This window comes from Centruroides sculpturatus, unplaced genomic scaffold (assembly GCF_000671375.1).
Source record: "Centruroides sculpturatus isolate CEXI.00-Female unplaced genomic scaffold, Cexi_2.0 scaffold87, whole genome shotgun sequence".
Taxonomy (NCBI): domain Eukaryota; kingdom Metazoa; phylum Arthropoda; class Arachnida; order Scorpiones; family Buthidae; genus Centruroides; species Centruroides sculpturatus.
The window spans coordinates 58,719-72,056 of record NW_019384414.1 but is presented as its reverse complement, the minus strand read 5'-3'; the positions used below and the strand labels follow the sequence as shown (position 1 = coordinate 72,056).

Here is a 13,338-nt window from a genome sequence, read left to right as displayed (position 1 = left end):
AAAACGACGTAAGTCGAATTTACTTGTCTCCAAATCTACTTGTCACTAGGCTAAACCATAAATTGCCAATTCCGGTTCTGTATTTTATTTATTAATGCATTTTTAATAATGTATGGTTAATAAGGATCTATTTTAAGCTTACAAACAAATAAATTTTAGTTTTTAATAACGTACAGAAAAAAGTAATCTAAATTTACGAATGCATGTACTGTAAATACAGCACATAGTTGTAAATGTATATATTTTAATATGATTTTATGTGCTTTAAACGCTTTTCTAGTGATATTACGACTTCAATATTTGTGGCAGACAGACGTAAAGTCGAATAAAATGACTTAAACTTGATTTTTATTTTTCCATATACTTTTTTGACAAATGACGTATAATCGGGTATGATGTAACTCGAAACGACGTAAGTCGAGGTATACCTGTAATTTCTTTATAGAATTCTTACATAATTTGATGAATGTTTGATTATTCTTACAGATGGAACTATAAAAAAATTAATAATACTATTTTATTATTAAGGAGAATCTTTTATGTATTTTGCCATTTAAAATATGAACATTAAATGGTTAAAGATATTTTCATTAATTACATCATATTAATTAAATAAAAAGTATTTCTAGACACTTTGAATCAGTATACAGTCGACCCCCTATAACACGATAGATACGTTCCACTTTATAAGAATTTCACGTTGTAGGAATCCTTAAATATATGAGCCAATCATAGCCCGGCACGTGTGCAGTTTACAGACTATGGCTGTCTGAAAGGTTTTCTTCCATAAAATTAATCGATTCTAGACTAATTTGACTCAACATTTCCAAAATACATATAATTTTTTGAGAATAATCCACATAAACTATGCTATAAACAAAAAATTGTAGGATTACTTACCTGTGCACCATTCAACGACACCATTGCTTAAGCTTGTTTTCGTCGCAGAGCAGCACACCAAACGGTGGGCATGTTTTCTGATAAGTTATTTTTCTGTGAAAAATTTGTTGATTTGGAGACATCATTAATAGAAATAATTTTTATGGCTGTTGAATAAGAAATTTTTTTTTTCACAAGAAATGTATAAAATTACAGTACTGTATTAGACTTACAGTACTTAATTTATATACTGTACAGACGATAGTAAACTCAACTTAACCGCCTAAACTCTCTGTAGCGAGTAAGTAGTTCAGCTGCTCATCCACTATTGGTCCAGATTCGACCAATCCTGTCGCGACACGAGATGGCGATAACGTTTTACCACATTTTACGAGTCTCTTTTAGCATCTTTATACAAATGCGGTCGCAATTTTTTTGCCGCAATTTACGAATCCGCATTATATAAACCCGCGTTATAGGGGGGTCGACTGTATTTTTCTCTTTTGAAATTTTTTATGAAGGAGTGAATAATAAATTATTATAGATTTATAAATTCATATTTTATTATAAAATAAAATTGTAATAAAAATAACTTACAGAATTAGATAGTGAAAGATAAACCTTTTTTAATTGTTCTTCTGAAGGACGACCTGTTGGTTCTGGAACTTTATTTGAGCTCATTGAGTGTGCATTTCTCACAAAATGTTCTTCAAAATCAGATAGCATTAATAAAGAGTTTTCTTTTTCCATACCAACACAATACATCTGATAATAAGATGAATCTAGATAACCAGAAAATACAGTCACTGGAAAATTCTGAGTGATTTTAGAATTTAAATCAGTACTATCTTCATTTTTGATACATAAATCATCCATCCAATGATTGTAGACTTTAACTGGCAGATTAAAGCTATCATAAGAATATGAAGAACATTCACTCAATGGGCATCGTAAAATTAATCGATTAAGTGACTCCATAACATTCTTTTTATCAGTGTCATTTAAGTAATATGTAACTTTGTGAGCTTCATTGATATCATTTTCCAAATTCTCCTGAATATGATCTTCTGTAGTAGTTCTCAGCAAAGAAACTTGGAGAGAACGATTAATAATGCAGAGATTAATAAGTGCTTTTGGCACTCCATTTGATATCTAAAACAAAAAAATAAAAATAAAATAAAATTTAATTACAATTTTATATGCCTATTGATAAAAGTAAACATTTTATTATTATTAACAGAGAAATCAATAAAAATATATCAATTTTTAAATGAATTCAAACTGATATATAAAAATCACCTAAGAAAAATTGTAAATAATTGAAAACATATTCATTATCAAAGAAAATCATTAAATCTAAAAAATTATTTGTATATTTTTTTGCATTTCTTCGTTAATCATCAAAGTGATCAATTGTAACATCTGACACCAACAACTGCTATAAGATATAGTTAGAGATGAATTAATAAGCAATTACTTTGACACAAATTCTAATAAAATATGTCATATTATAAACATAATTTATTTATATTTAAATTTATAATTAATCTTAATAACTTAGTGCAAAAATTAATATCAGATCAGCTTATTACATTTGACAAATGATTCAAAAAAAGATAAGTACATACTTGAGGCAAAAATTATATAACTAATAAAACACTATCTTTCAGTGTTATACACTTTAATAATTTATAAACTGCAGCTAAGCAAGTATGTTTGACATTAATGTCATCTTCAGGCAAAGAACATATGGAACAGATTCACAGAACATAGAACATTAAAAAAAATTCCTTTTATTAGTTATATACATATATCATTTAACCCAATCTTTAATTCCAAAAAATTTACTCATTTAATTATTAAGAGTAACATTAATATAGCCTGATATAATCCAGCAATCATCAGTTATATTTATTAGTTATTTCACAAATGAATTGGCATATCTTATAAACTGCAAACATTTAAAAAAACAAACTAAACTCATTGCAATTTTACAATCAGCATTCTAAAAAAATATAAATGATGTTATAAAGTATGGAAGCATAGGCACACAGTCAAAACAAGGAAGGATTTATTTGTATTACATTACAATAAATAATAATTATTTATTAAATAATTATTTTTTATTCAATAATTAATTTTCAATTATTTTTTCCTTTAAATTTCTAAAAGATTATTTCTATTAATAATTTCTTGCTTTAATTTTTTTTTCAAAAAGTTTTTTTATAAACATAAAAATTTTATACAGTGTATTGTCAAAAATTTTTCTTAGTAATAATTCAAAAAAGAAGATATAGCTCACATAACAATAAATCAAGAGATAATTTATTTTCCAAGAGATTATTGATAAAATCTTGCTTGAATATGCAAACAGAATAGTGCTGAATATAAGCAGATTATTATAAATAAAAGAAAGGCAATATCTTAACTATGCAAAGAAAATTTCTGATGATTCTATTGTCCTGTAAATATGTATCATTATTGAATTTGGCACTATTGCTGCTGAAAATATCAAACTGTATTCACATCACTTGTTTAAAAACAAGCAGAATTAATGCTTATTTTCCTGAATGTAGCTATCTTCAACATCAATTGATATAATCGTATCAATTGTTCTGCTCTGTTTTGTCTTCCTATCTAAATTTTATATGATTATCTTCTGTTTTATTGTTTTTATTATATTAGAATTATGTTTAGATCTTATCATTTATTTACTCTACAGATGAATATTGTATCTTCATTTTAAACAAACATCTTTCTGATTTTTATTTAACTGATTTCATTTCTGTTAATTTTTATATTTATAAAAAACAAGATTTTTTTTATATTTTAAAAATAAATTTTAATCAAACTATGGAAAACTTTCCTATATCAAANGGTACAAATTTTCAAATGCAAATAAGCAAAAGCACAAAAACCAAACATGTAAATAGTGAGAGTTACCTGTATTTATTAACTGTCACAAATATATGTTTTACCATTTACGAAAACTAAACTTTACTGAGTAAAAACGCATAAAACTGATTTAAACAACATACTGTTATATATAAGTCAACAACAAACTGGAAAAAAAGTTTGTGTTGACTCATAACAATTCAAAATAGCATAATTGATAAATTTTGTAATCAAATCAGGTAAATAATTTTTATCACTTTCAACCTTTTGAGTCATCAACAAGCAAACAATATAATATGCAAATTTCATCTTTAAAAGAGTAAACAGTATTGAAGACTTTAATAAATGTTAAAGATAATTAATCAGTTCCAAACAAATGAAGAGTTTAAAACTAATTTAGCATTATTTGGTAAAATTGTTAGTTGATGAAAATCTGGGAGGTATTCAAACAATATTTATTCATCACCAAACATGAATAATTACACTGTACAAATAATGTTTATACAGTGTAATCATGCCAAACAAGCTACTCGGCAAGAGCCAAATACAGATTAAAGAGACATAGACAGTCAACTCCCTGTTGAAGAAAGTTGACAGCCCGACCAATCAGCCACAGGACTACTGATTCAGAAGTTAGTGACGTTGAGATCATCCACGTCATTAGACATCATGGCATGAATAAATGATGTTGCTATTTAAATTAGATTTCAATGCGCATGAGGAAAAAATACTACTTCTGTTTTTCAGAACATGCTACAGTTGAATTTAAATTAAATTAATAAAAACTGTGTTAATTAACATTCATGTAATATAAATGGCATCCAAGAATTCATCTTTAAAGGTGATTAAGTCAAATTAAATAACAAAAATTTATTTTATATAATATAGTATTCTATTATATACAATATTATATTGCATTTGTAGGCATTTTTAGCATAAAATACAGCTAAACATGTAAAAAAAAGGCTTTATTTCAGGTGTCAGGAACTGATTAATCCATTTTATATTGTTTCTTATGGGAAAATTTGTTTTGGTTTTAGAACAAATTTTAGGAATAAATTATGTTCAAAACTGAGGTTTGACTGTAATTCAAAAATATTTTCAAATTTTTATATATTGTCAATATTTTATTACCATCTTCTATATAATAATATATATTAAGTTTTTAATTTGGAAATTCTGTTACTCATTGTTGTTGCTATTTTCTCATGTTACCTTTCTGCTCAAACTGGAATTCATAAAAAAAGTCATTAAATACTTTCAGATTTATTTTTTGTCCATACATTTCAGATTCAGTTCTGTATTTTTTACTCTTTTTTTATCATTGGTAAAATGAATAAAGAACAGAGAAGTAAACAGAAGAATATAGAGATAGTTTGAATTGAATGAACACTGTTCTGGAATGAAAAGACAATGCATTTAAATTCAAACTCTGGCAGATTTGCTCAAATGACAGTTTGAAAAAAATTTTTGAGTAATACTCTCAGGATGGACAAAAAAGTCCAAAAGTGCTTAGTCAGTTTGATAATTTTGTTTTTTATGAACTCCAGTCCAAGCAGAAAAGTAATGATAGATTAGTCATATTAAGCCCAGTGCAAACAAGTCAATGCAGTTGCTTCAACATGTAGACAAACTGATTTTCATGTAAGGTGACCATTTGCTTTTTACTGCCAATGATTGTAATGATCATTGGCAGTAGTTGAACAGATAACATTTTTGTAAATATGTTCACCTCCTTATAATGCATCGTAATGATTGCCTGCATACCCAACCACATCTACAATACATAATTTATGAACAGTCCCTATGTTTAACATAAAACAAATTATTTTGAAGTAACTGCAGTAATTGATTATGCTTGAGATAGATACATTTTATAATTTTTTATGTCCCAGATAAAATTTTAATTAAAAAATTAATAAAGTAAATTTTAAAAGCTAAGATGTTCAGAATTAGAAATTATTTTCATCTAATACTACTACAAACACAGAAGTATATATATATGCATATATGAAAATATATAATACATAGATAATTACTCTATTAAAAATGTATGCATATTATAAGCTTTTAAATAAAAAAATATTGTAAAAACTTAAGTCCTTATCAAATCTTTCTAGTGAGAGAGAACGATGGCACTTCTGGTTTGCTGAAGTATTATTGACAGAATATAGATCACATGCTATAGATGAAACTCTGATTCTAATTAGATGTATATGACATTTTTCAATGATTATTTATTTATACACATATTAGAATTATGGACAGAAAAATTGTATTTATTTAATAACTATCTAAAAAATAATTATACAAGTTGAATATGGATACTGTAAATTATTAATTTGAAAGCAGATTGTGAATATTTAAATCAGATAACTAAGTTTAATAAATTTCAGGAGATAAATAACTATGAATTAGCTACATATCTTAGAAACATAAGTGGAATTTATTACTATAGGTTTACTGATAAAACTATAGAAATAAATTTTCTAAATTCTATATTGGTTTGGAATTTTTTATATTCTATATATTGATTTGGAAGCCTACAGTAGAGCCTCGATTATCCGACTCAATTGGGGACTGGGGTTGGTCGGATAATTGAAAAGGCGGATAACTGAAAAGTATGAAAAAATCCATTAATGTAGTATATTATTATATCCCATGTAATTAGTATATTGCTATTAACCTACTTCACGTTGAATTTTCATCGATGTTAAGCCTAACAAAAATTTTTTTAAATAATAATCGTCGCTATTGTATCATTAAAAATTAAGCCTCATTTAAATACTGGCTCCCTTTCATGGTCGAATGAGTGTTGCCAGCTAAAACACGTAANAGAATGACTTTCAATCATGCCATTTAAAATATGAACATTAAATGGTTAAAGATATTTTCATTAATTACATCATATTAAATAAGAAGTATTTCTAGACACTTTGAATCAGTATACAGTCGACTCCCTATAATGCAGTAGATACGTTCCACTTTATAAGAATTTCACGTTGTAGGAATCCTTAAATATATGAGCCAATCATAGCCCGGCACGTGTGCAGTTTATGGACTATGGCTGTTTGAAAGGTTTTCTTCCATAAAATTAATCGATTCTAGACTAATTTGACTCAACATTTCCAAAATACATATAATTTTTTGAGAATAATCCACATAAACTATGCTATAAACAAAAAATTGTAGGATTACTTACCTGTGCACCATTCAACGACACCATTGCTTAAGCTTGTTTTCGTCGCAGAGCAGCACACCAAACGGTGGGCATGTTTTCTGATAAGTTATTTTTCTGTGAAAAATTTGTTGATTTGGAGACATCATTAATAGAAATAATTTTTATGGCTGTTGAATAAGAAATTTTTTTTTTCACAAGAAATGTATAAAATTACAGTACTGTATTAGACTTACAGTACTTAATTTATATACTGTACAGACGATAGTAAACTCAACTTAACCGCCTAAACTCTCTGTAGCGAGTAAGTAGTTCAGCTGCTCATCCACTATTGGTCCAGATTCGACCAATCCTGTCGCGACACGAGATGGCGATAACGTTTTACCACATTTTACGAGTCTCTTTTAGCATCTTTATACAAATGCGGTCGCAATTTTTTTGCCGCAATTTACGAATCCGCATTATATAAACCNTTCAAATATTTTTTATTTATTTCTTATCCTGTCTTTTTACTCTTCTACATTTTTTTTAAACAACAGAAATGGAAAATTAAAAATTAAAACAGATTATACAATGTATGTCATACAAATGTAATAATATAATGAAGTAGATTTTAAATTGGATATGAAATAAACAAATGTGTACACTGCAACCTTTCTCAAATCAGCAAAAAATACTTCACTTTAATATTTATCAGCACTTTGCATTTGATGTTCCATACTCCATTTGTATTTAAAATATCATTCCAATCTGTTAAACAGCCCAACGAAGTTCTTTGAATAAGGCTATTTGATAGATTGGAATGATCTTTTAAATACAAATGGAATATGGAACATCAAACACAAAGTGCTGAAAAATATTAATGTGAATATTTTGCTGATTTGAGAAAGATCGCAGTCTGTGTTTGTTTGTGTTATTTACATCAGTTATTTATGTATATATGAAATAAAATTCAAAGTGATTTATGTGGTCTAACAAGAGCAGGAATGGAAAAACAACATAGGAGAACATAAACCAAAACAATTAGTTTTAATTTAAAAGAATAAAACATTTAATGACTCATTTTTATAAAATTGCTCCTCTTCAGAAAGAAATCTGTTTTATTCTAATAAATAATTGTTCTTCATAAGAATATTCTAATTTTAAAAAATGAAAGAATTTCTACGTAATTAATCTATTGGTTTCAATACTATATAAGTACCAAACACCTTATTACCAGCAAGAATTTTTGATCAAGTACTTTTGATTCAAGTTCAACCACATTCAGATTCTATTTTTTACTTCTCAAATACATTAATGTATTCAAAAAGACGAAGAACCCCTGAAGAAATTTACACCAAAAATACGTAATCATTAAATATCTAACTCCTTTAAATTATAATTAACAATTTTGATTAATTTCAAAAGAACTCTAAACAAACAAGATATTCTCAGTGGCAAGTCTACAGGCAAAAAGGGTATATTGCCCTGGGCTCCCAAGCTTATTTCTTTTTAAAGAAAGTATTTTTCCCGAAGAAAACTGTCCAAGTCGACACCATACATAGGGTCCCCTAATTCAAATTTCCTGGGCCCCACAAAGCAATAATGTGCCACTGGGTATTCTTATAGAATGTAAGAATTAGCTAATAATTAATAAAAATTCATACAAACAGTTCGTCAGAACGACAATTATGACAAATCACAATACCAATGGTAGTACAATACTAATGATCATTTTCATTATAGTCAATATCTTGAAACCTATCTAATTTTTTTCGCTTAACAGGCATTTCATTAATCTAAATTCGGCAGTGTTATGTAATTTATCAAGTGTATTCATTATGCGTTTGCTTATTTATACAGCAGAGATCTTTACAAGGTCAAGCATAATCACCTTTACTCGTTATAAAAATTATTTGAGAATTTAGTATTTCATTAAATGTTAAGAATGCAGAAAAATTAGTAACAGAATTCCTAAAGCGAGTGATAAAATATTAAGAATGAAAGTATTGATACTGTACAACTTGCGTAACGATAATGCTGATAAAACCGAGCGATAAGACTATTTTGAATGAGAGTCAAACAATTATTTAAAACAGCAATCACCGGACTTTTTCCCATTGTGAACATGTCAATAATTAAAAAAAAAAAAAATCACTAACCTCGTGTAAATTCTCCGAATAAAGAGAGTGGCGAGACCAGCTTGATCTTTTAGAAGTTTTATTATTGGAATCTTTATTTCTATTAGATATTTTAAAATAATTAGATTTTAAGTTAGTTATTTTGCGGTTAAGAGGCAATTTTAAATGTCTTAAACCAGTTGCCATCTTTGCGTTGATTTTCGAACTTATCTGCTTCACACGTTTTCCTCCCGAAGGACCGACATTTTAAAAGATTACGACGCCCTCTAAGTAAAATTATTTATTAAAAAAACAATCAAAATTATATAAATAGGTATTAAAAATTAGCTTTAGATTTTAAATAATTTTACATTTCATTTAATTTAAATTTTTTTATATAATCGTATACATTTTATTAGTTTCTTTTATGGTCGACTTTTTTATTTTGTCTTTCCATTCTNCAGTTTACGGACTATGGCTGTCTGAAAGGTTTTCTTCCATAAAATTAATCGATTCTAGACTAATTTGACTCAACATTTCCAAAATACATATAATTTTTTGAGAATAATCCACATAAACTATGCTATAAACAAAAAATTGTAGGATTACTTACCTGTGCACCATTCAACGACACCATTGCTTAAGCTTGTTTTCGTCGCAGAGCAGCACACCAAACGGTGGGCATGTTTTCTGATAAGTTATTTTTCTGTGAAAAATTTGTTGATTTGGAGACATCATTAATAGAAATAATTTTTATGGCTGTTGAATAAGAAATTTTTTTTTTCACAAGAAATGTATAAAATTACAGTACTGTATTAGACTTACAGTACTTAATTTATATACTGTACAGACGATAGTAAACTCAACTTAACCGCCTAAACTCTCTGTAGCGAGTAAGTAGTTCAGCTGCTCATCCACTATTGGTCCAGATTCGACCAATCCTGTCGCGACACGAGATGGCGATAACGTTTTACCACATTTTACGAGTCTCTTTTAGCATCTTTATACAAATGCGGTCGCAATTTTTTTGCCGCAATTTACGAATCCGCATTATATAAACCCGCGTTATAGGGGGGTCGACTGTATTTTTCTCTTTTGAAATTTTTTATGAAGGAGTGAATAATAAATTATTATAGATTTATAAATTCATATTTTATTATAAAATAAAATTGTAATAAAAATAACTTACAGAATTAGATAGTGAAAGATAAACCTTTTTTAATTGTTCTTCTGAAGGACGACCTGTTGGTTCTGGAACTTTATTTGAGCTCATTGAGTGTGCATTTCTCACAAAATGTTCTTCAAAATCAGATAGCATTAATAAAGAGTTTTCTTTTTCCATACCAACACAATACATCTGATAATAAGATGAATCTAGATAACCAGAAAATACAGTCACTGGAAAATTCTGAGTGATTTTAGAATTTAAATCAGTACTATCTTCATTTTTGATACATAAATCATCCATCCAATGATTGTAGACTTTAACTGGCAGATTAAAGCTATCATAAGAATATGAAGAACATTCACTCAATGGGCATCGTAAAATTAATCGATTAAGTGACTCCATAACATTCTTTTTATCAGTGTCATTTAAGTAATATGTAACTTTGTGAGCTTCATTGATATCATTTTCCAAATTCTCCTGAATATGATCTTCTGTAGTAGTTCTCAGCAAAGAAACTTGGAGAGAACGATTAATAATGCAGAGATTAATAAGTGCTTTTGGCACTCCATTTGATATCTAAAACAAAAAAATAAAAATAAAATAAAATTTAATTACAATTTTATATACCTATTGATAAAAGTAAACATTTTATTATTATTAACACAGCACAAGAGATTTCAAAAGCTTTCAAAACATTTAAAGTTAAACGTTTCAAAAATAAAATAAAATTTAATTTAATTAAAAAACTATGATAATTATTAGTTAATGTTAGTACAGTATAAGATAGCAGTGTAACCATCTATCTTTGTGAATCTTTCTCAAAATTGAAGATTGTTAAATGTCGTAATAGATTGACCGATGAAAATTTAAAAAAACAACTACATTGTACAACGTCGAAAATACCCCTTAATATTAAAAAATTAAGTGAAAAACGTGAAAAGCAAGTTGCACATTAAAATACACACAAAATACTGTATATATTTCAATTTTTCGTTGTAAATAAATATGTGCGGCCCACAGTGTATTTTTATTTTTGGTTTAGGCCCAGTAAACAATTTCGGTTGAACACCGTTTTAAACGAACGATCATCAGAATGTATCCAGAGAAGCGACTCGCTGCAAAGCTCTCCTGGAACTGGGATCTCAGCAGGTCGGATTGGCATTTCAATAAATTGAAATTTAATTAAAAGGTGAAATTTCATCGAGGAGTTTGAACGGAATTTCTATTTTTCATTGTGATAATTTACATTCCTTTATTCAAATTATCGACGAAATATTAACTGCACAAACTGGAGATTGGCAATTTGTATATAATGATTTGTTCATTAAAAAAATTTATAATGTGAAAATGTAAATGTATAAAGCTGTAAAAATGTTCACTATTAACTTTTCTTCCCTGCTAATTTATATGTAGAAAAAATGTGTATTAATATAATTCTTTAATTAGTTCTGGATATGGTGTAATAAACTCAATTAAAATGTAATTTTAAAAGCAAATTTAATTGTTCATTAAAAGAATTTTCATAAGTTGAAATTATATATTAATTTTGTGTTAAACAATAATAAAATTTGTTATTTTTTTAAAATTTATCATCATCAAAAATTAATTTTTCTTGATTAGAATTCAATCGTTTCAATTTTCTTCATTGAACTCCTGCTCATCTTGATCATTGTCATCCTCTTCCTCATCGGACAATTGAATTTCCGGAGCCGAAACTGGAGGAGAAACTGTTTAAAATGAACAATTAACAATTGTGACATCATCACAATTCCGGGCTGCAATTTTTAATCATCTTTTAATTTAAAAAAAAAATCGCGAAACTTCCATACAGATCGGAAGGCAGTTTGAAAATTGTAACCCAATAAGAAAAATTGAAATTTATAATACATTACCTAGATTTCTTGGGATGTAAAATGTTGCGTAATTATCGATCACGTTATAAATTGTCTACAGAAAAGTCATAATTTAAAATGCATAGGATTAATAATAATTAATGGTAAGATCGTAGATGTCAATGATCAATGACAATAATTTAAATAACCTTACGAGTTTAATGAAATAAAATAAAATTAACGGCAGCAGTAATAATAAATAAATTAAAAAAGGTTTGATTCTTTCGATGTTAAAATGGCTCCTCTCCGTTCTGCGAGTTTCGCAGTCGAGATCATTTTCTAAATAACGTATCCATTCCGATATCAACTTTTCCAAGTAACACAGAAATCTGTAAAGGCACACTCGCAAGACGTACCAAGATTTCTGAGCGTAAACCTTTACGAGAGGACATATCCATTCCATTTGCTGTTGGACGTACGACTGTACGCATGTCGACATTACTTGGCAATTTTGCCAAGTTGTTATAGATAATTCTTTAATTTGCCACCAAACTAAGGATTTAAAATCGGTAAGCTTGTGTTTGACCACCACGCATCGTCAAAACTTCGAAGAACGTGCTAAAAGTACAGTACCTTTCTTGAAGCAGGCATCGCAGTCCAGTGATCCGCAACGAGGAGTTCTACAGGATTTTTCTTTGTATCCGTCTGTCGGAACGTTAATTAAATTCAGAATGTAGTAATAATTTCTGTTTAGAAATTATTACTACATTCTGAATAATTTCTAAACAGAAATTATTACTACAGGTGATATAATAAAGAAATTTTGTTCTTTCCTGAACTAACTCTCATTGCTGTGCCAATCTTTAAACACCAGTATTAAGTCCTATTAATAAGTAAAGTCCAAGTAGACAATTAACAATAACATTATTTAAAGCTACTTTCTGATGTCAAAAACGACCTCCAATAGTTTTTTAATTAATAGATTTTAATATATATAATTATATACAGCTCAGCGGCGGCCTTATCCATTGCAAGACTCTGGGCGGCAGATCTTTGCGAGGCCCTTGTCCTTTGTGCCAAGTATATAAATTGAAATAGTAGGCACTTATTAATATTAATATATACTGTACTATAAATTAAATTTATTTTATTGTTATAACTAATAGCCAAGGATAAAATAAAAAGTTTTAAATATCAACTTTTTTCTACTTGGTTGTTGCGCGAGGCCCCTCCAAGAGCGAGGCCCCGGGCGATTGCCCTGCTCGCCACCCCCTAAGGCCGCCACTG

The 13,338-nt window shown here is 28.1% G+C and overlaps 2 protein-coding genes across 2 annotated transcripts in view; both read right to left on the bottom strand.

The window, feature by feature from the left end:
* The window catches only part of LOC111619123, a 22,939-nt gene extending 13,615 nt beyond the window's left edge, over nt 1-9,324 (bottom strand). The window contains exons 1-2 of the mRNA XM_023360787.1: nt 9,094-9,324; nt 1,477-2,031 (exon numbers count right to left, since the gene is read on the bottom strand). Coding sequence (XP_023216555.1) covers nt 1,477-2,031; nt 9,094-9,258 — 720 coding nt within the window. The 5' untranslated portion in view covers nt 9,259-9,324. The remainder of the gene's footprint in view (nt 1-1,476; nt 2,032-9,093) is intronic.
* Nucleotides 9,325-10,158: 834 nt separating this feature from the next.
* Nucleotides 10,159-13,338, bottom strand: part of LOC111619124 — a 6,568-nt gene continuing 3,388 nt past the window's right edge. The window contains exon 2 of the mRNA XM_023360789.1: nt 10,159-10,795. Coding sequence (XP_023216557.1) covers nt 10,208-10,795 — 588 coding nt within the window. The 3' untranslated portion in view covers nt 10,159-10,207. The remainder of the gene's footprint in view (nt 10,796-13,338) is intronic.